The 4,871-nt window shown below is 66.2% G+C and overlaps 1 protein-coding gene across 1 annotated transcript in view; it reads right to left on the bottom strand.

Moving 5' to 3' along the window:
* The window catches only part of MROH5 (maestro heat-like repeat family member 5), a 46,311-nt gene that overhangs the window by 29,171 nt on the left and 12,269 nt on the right, over window positions 1-4,871 (bottom strand). Inside the window, exons 4-9 of the mRNA XM_012722884.1 lie at window positions 4,639-4,777; window positions 4,195-4,300; window positions 2,915-2,982; window positions 1,186-1,373; window positions 281-390; window positions 97-177 (exon numbers count right to left, since the gene is read on the bottom strand). Of these exons, the coding sequence (XP_012578338.1) occupies window positions 97-177; window positions 281-390; window positions 1,186-1,373; window positions 2,915-2,982; window positions 4,195-4,300; window positions 4,639-4,777 (692 nt within the window). The remainder of the gene's footprint in view (window positions 1-96; window positions 178-280; window positions 391-1,185; window positions 1,374-2,914; window positions 2,983-4,194; window positions 4,301-4,638; window positions 4,778-4,871) is intronic.

Genomic DNA, 4,871 nt, shown 5'->3' with positions numbered 1-4,871 from the left:
CCGCGGCCTCCGCTCCTGCTCCGGCCTGACGCATCACTAGGGACCTCGCAGCAGCGAGGGGCTGCGCTGTGCCGTGCGGAGGCTTCGGTCACCGACGGCCTCCCGTAAGACGCTGGTCAGGCCGCAGCGCTCGAGTGCCCCCACAGCCCCGCTGCGCTCGGTCAGCGGCCCCACACCCTGAAAAAGACGGACGCGGTACCAGTGTCCCCACTCGGACGGAGGAGCGAGCTGGCCCGCGCGCCCGCCCGGAGCAGCTCAAACAACCGGGAGGTTCACAGACGCGAGGCTCAGGCCGTGGGCCGCAGCGCCCGGCCCGGTGGTGGAAACCAGCCAGCCAGCCGCAGGGCCGGTCTCCGATGTCCGGCTCCCGCTCCAGTCGGGGGAGGACCCCTAGAGAGTGCGGGGTCCCCGTGAGCTGAGCGTGTGGGCCGGGAAGTCTGGGGGGCCATGGTGGCTGGAGCAGGCGGGAAGCGCGGCCCAGGAGCGGGGCGCTCCGGAGGTTTGCAGAGCCCCGGCGGGGTGTCGCTCGCTTGAAGGATCGGTGCGCGGGGCGGAAGCGGCCGAGGGGCAGAGGGAGCTTGGAGCCAGGGCCCGAGCCGGGCCCTCTGTCACCAGCTGAGTGGCAGCCATTCCGTGCCACCGCGCTCCGCGGGGATCGGCCCCAGGGGCGCTCTGGCTCTGGCAAAGCCGGAAAGCAGTCTTCAGGGGGACCGCGTCGTTGCAGACCACGTAGTGGGTCTCAGGACAAGGCTCCCAGGTATCTCAAAGCACAGCGCTACCGGCATCCAGCAAGGTGAAGCTGGCAGTGGATGTCCAGGAAGGAATGGGCGTGCCCACGGCAAGTGTGGGCCCCTCGCGCAGAAGAGCCCACGGGGCAGATGACAGCGAAGTGACTCTGGGGTACAGTTCGCGGGCACGGGGAGCTAGCTTCTGGAGTCCGACGTGTCTTTAGCATCGGTATCTGGCCAAAGTCCGGAAGACCGAAACGTGAGGTGAGAAGGGGAGGCCTGGGAGCTTTAACGAGAGGGGAGCGGTGTTTGCGATGAGAGCCGCCCCAGCGGATGGGCTCAGCAGTGTGTGGGCAGGCCGAGGCCTGCGGTGACCGCGCAGGCTTGGCAAGAAGAACCGCCCACAGCACGGAGCTCAGGTGGAGGGAACCCGGAAATCAGCGGCACCGAGCCGCACCGAGCCCAGGACACTCGGTGGCCCACGAGTCCTCCCCGGGGAGGGCGCGGACAGGAAGGTCCTCAGGAGACAGCCTGAGGCTTCCGAACACCGAGCGAACGGTAGGTCTGGAGACCCACGAGCCGCGGTGAGTGCCGAGCCACGCCAGACGCCGAAGCAACTCGCGAGTCACGTCGAAATGGAGTTCCCTGAACCGACGAAAGAAACAGTAAAAGCAGCCAGAGGAAACAGACGCCCTACGCAACGGTCTGGAGACCCAGAGGCTACTTCTAGTCGGAAGCAACGCCGGGCAGCCACCGTGGAGCGGCGTGCTGAGGCCGCACAAGAAAAGAGCACTGTCGGCCGGAACTCCAGGCCCGGAGGAAGCGGCCGAAAACCTGAAAGTGAAACAAAATCCTTCCCGTACACACAAGACCGCAAAGAATTCACCAAGGCAGAACTGCATGTGGGACGTCGGGGGAAGCTTGCAAGCAGGAGGCCTCCGGGCACACGGGACGGCCACGCGGCAGCCCTGGCACCGGGGCTGGGTACGTGGGCACAGGGCGTGTTTCAAGTTCGAAGTGAAATTAAGAATACACTGTGGGGTCTGAAAACAGAAAGCGCGGAAGTAAGACATGGGACAAAATACCAGAAAAGGGAAAAAAATGTAAAATCTTGTTTTATAGTGTGGTGATGTCATGTGCTAAAGCCATTACGAAAAAACAACAGAAAACCAGGCACTGAACGAAAACCATAAGCTAACAGAGCCTCAAGGAGATCAGACGGAGTCGTGAAGAAGGCGCGAGGCCCCTGAGGGCAGAGACAGGGTGGCGGACAGAAGAGACGCGACGGCGAACTGCAGGATGGCAGCTCAGAGCGCGTCAGCTCAGGTCTCGTTAAGGGCACGGCCTGGTGCCGCAGCCGCGGAGCAGTTCTCAGAGGGGTGAAAGAGCCCGTGCGCCCCCAGAAGTAGGCTTGGGGTCTAATAGACATGAATTGACTAAAAACGTGAGTGGGGAGAGACAGCCGTGTCAACACTAACGCCAGCAACCGAGCGGCTACCTTAATGCCCAGCGGTACATGCAGAACACACGCTCTACCCGGGGCGGGAATCACCTGGACGGCTTGGGCCCGGCCACCCACGTGACGTGGCGGTCTCCAGTGCCCGCGTGCCACGCGGGAGAGCTCACACAGCGGGAGGGCGAACGGCCGGGTCTACACAGTCAAGATTTCGGCCCCTCAACTCGCTAGAGAGGAGTCCTCAGGGCCCTCCCTGGTGGCGCAGCGGGTTAAAGCGCAGCACTGAGAAGCTCAAGCCACTTCCGCATGCGTTCGATCCCCGCCGGCCCCGGAGGTGACCCCATGGCGCAGCAGACCTCTCCTGACCGCCCGCTGCTCCCCTCAGCAGTGTGCATCATGGATCTGCCTGTTCTGCTCCCCGCTTTCTGTGTGGTGAATCCTCTCACCACCCCTGCACCTCTGGCCTGTACCCAGTTCTGTATCCATAAATAAATAAATCTTTAAAAAAAATTAAAAAAAAAAAGGGGAGTCCTCAAAGATGCGGACGAGCCCAACGGACTCTCACTGTGACTGGCCGGTGTCCACAGGACTCGCGCCCTCACGCTAGAGCCGTTTCTGTGCTGTGCGTGGGCCACTCGGGATCGGCGAGAGTCAGACCACCAGAAAGCCTCAGCGAGGGGAAGGGCTGGATCAGACCGAGCGCACGGCCTGGCCGCAGCAGTTAACCCACAAGTCAACGGCAGGTAAGTAGATCCGCGTAGCTGGAAGCTCACGACACTTCAGGTACCGCAGGTCGGTCTGGAAGAGACCAGGGGCGGGAGTGAAGCCCCCTCCGAGCCAGGTGAAGGCGGAGGGAGGCGCGGGACTCTGGCTCAGAGGCAGAGAACTCCGAGAAGGACGGCCTGAAGGCTGACCTGACCCTCACTCGAAGCCAGAAATACAGGCGAACACAATTCGAGAAAAGTAACAAAACGCAGAGCAGAAACGAGAGAAAAAGCTCTGAAGCCAAAAGCAGGTGCTTTGAGAACACAGCTTGGGGACCTCGGCTGGACTTACAGGAGAGACACGAGTGTCCGCAAGGAAAGCAGGTGCGTCGCGAGGGCCTCGGCCGGGGGCGGCAGGCACCGCCGGCATCAGCGCAAGCTCGTGCACCGCCTGCACGAAACCCGCAAGTTCCCGAAAGCCTTAAAATACCCAGGCTCGCTCAAGCAGCACTGACCGACCGGACAGCTTTGTGTGTGTGTAGTGACCACGGACGACAGCGGCACCCTCCTTTAGAGGCCCCAGGGCCCCGCTTCACGCTCTGGGCCGCTGCCAAGCACTCGCGGGAGAAACAGCAGTAGCGAAGGTCCCTCAGGAAGACCCCCGGGGCGAGGACTGCCGGGACCGGCCACAGAGGCCGCGAAGACGCGAGCCCAGGGCGTGTGAAGTGGCCAGTCGCCACGAGACGGCCTCGCTGAGGGAAGGACGGCTGAGCGTCTGCGCATGACAGACGTGGGCTCCCTGGCGCGGCCAGGCCACAGCGAGACCTGCAGCCGTGTAGCCGCTGCAGCAGGCTAGGCCCGGCCCGAGGGGCCCCAGGGCGCGGCAGCCCCTCCCGCCTCCCGGCCACGCTGGCTGGTCTCTTCCCCTCGGGCCCCGCCCCGACCCTGGCCAGGGACGGGCCGCGCGCCTCGGAGCAGTATTCTGGGCTGGGGTACCTCCGCCCCCTCCGGCTGCCCTGCGCTCCTGGGCCTGGGGGTGTCACGCGTGGACCCCGTCCTTTCCCTTCCTATGCCCGGGGCTGCCCGGCGTCCCCCGCGGGTCCTCCCCATCTCATTCACCTCGAGGCACGCTGCCCGCTCACCAGCCCCGCCAGAGAGGGGCGTGCCCTGGCCCGGGCACAGCCTTGGGCACCGGTTCAGAGCAGGCCTGGCCCCAGCGTCCTGGGGCTGTCCTGGGGCTCCCCCTCCTCGAGTCCCCTTGTCGCCCCTCAGAAAACCAGCCACTCCCCGCCACGCCGTGGCCCACCAGCGCCCCCACGCCGATGAGGCCGAATGCCCCCGGCCCCTCAGCCACCAGATTTGGGGAGAACACGTCAGCGGCGCGGTCAGGCAGCAGCCGCGGGCTCTCCTGCCTGCAGGGGCCCGGGAGGCGGGACCAGGGCAGTCAAGGGCAGTGCGGGGAGCTCCTGGGACCCCGCGCCCCGGCCAGGCGCCCCGAGAGCCCGCCGGCCTCTGAGCTTCCCCGGACTCGGGAGGGGCGCTGGCCCCTGGCCACCTTGGACGCCGGGTCGCCGGGCACGGGGGCCGAGGGGAGCCCCGGACGCAGGTCGCTTAGACTTGGAGGACGGGCCGGAGGGTCTCGGCTCGCTGGCGAGGGGCCGAGGAGGGGGAGGCCGGCGCGGTCTGTCGGCCGTCCCCTGTCCACGCCATCCGGCACGCGTTGCCACAGTGAGGGTAAGGCCACACGCACCGTCCCGCGCTGGTCTTCACAACACAGGGAGCGGCCACCCGGCCTCCTGTGCCCTCAAGGGCGTGGGTGGGGGCCCGGCCCCAGCCCCAGGCTGCTAGCTCAGGGCTCCCTCGGGGCTCCCCGGGCCCCCCACCCAAGCCTGGTGCGACGGGGGAGAGGCAGGGGCGTGGGGGGGCGGGGGCGGGGTGCCCCTGGGTGCCCCACGCGTGGCCTGGCGCCGGGCTGACCTGGGG

Source organism: Condylura cristata, unplaced genomic scaffold (genome assembly GCF_000260355.1).
Source record: "Condylura cristata isolate star-nosed mole 26May11 unplaced genomic scaffold, ConCri1.0 scaffold00009, whole genome shotgun sequence".
Taxonomy (NCBI): domain Eukaryota; kingdom Metazoa; phylum Chordata; class Mammalia; order Eulipotyphla; family Talpidae; genus Condylura; species Condylura cristata.
The sequence above is the reverse complement of the archived record's forward strand: the minus strand, read 5'-3'. Positions and strand labels throughout refer to the sequence as shown.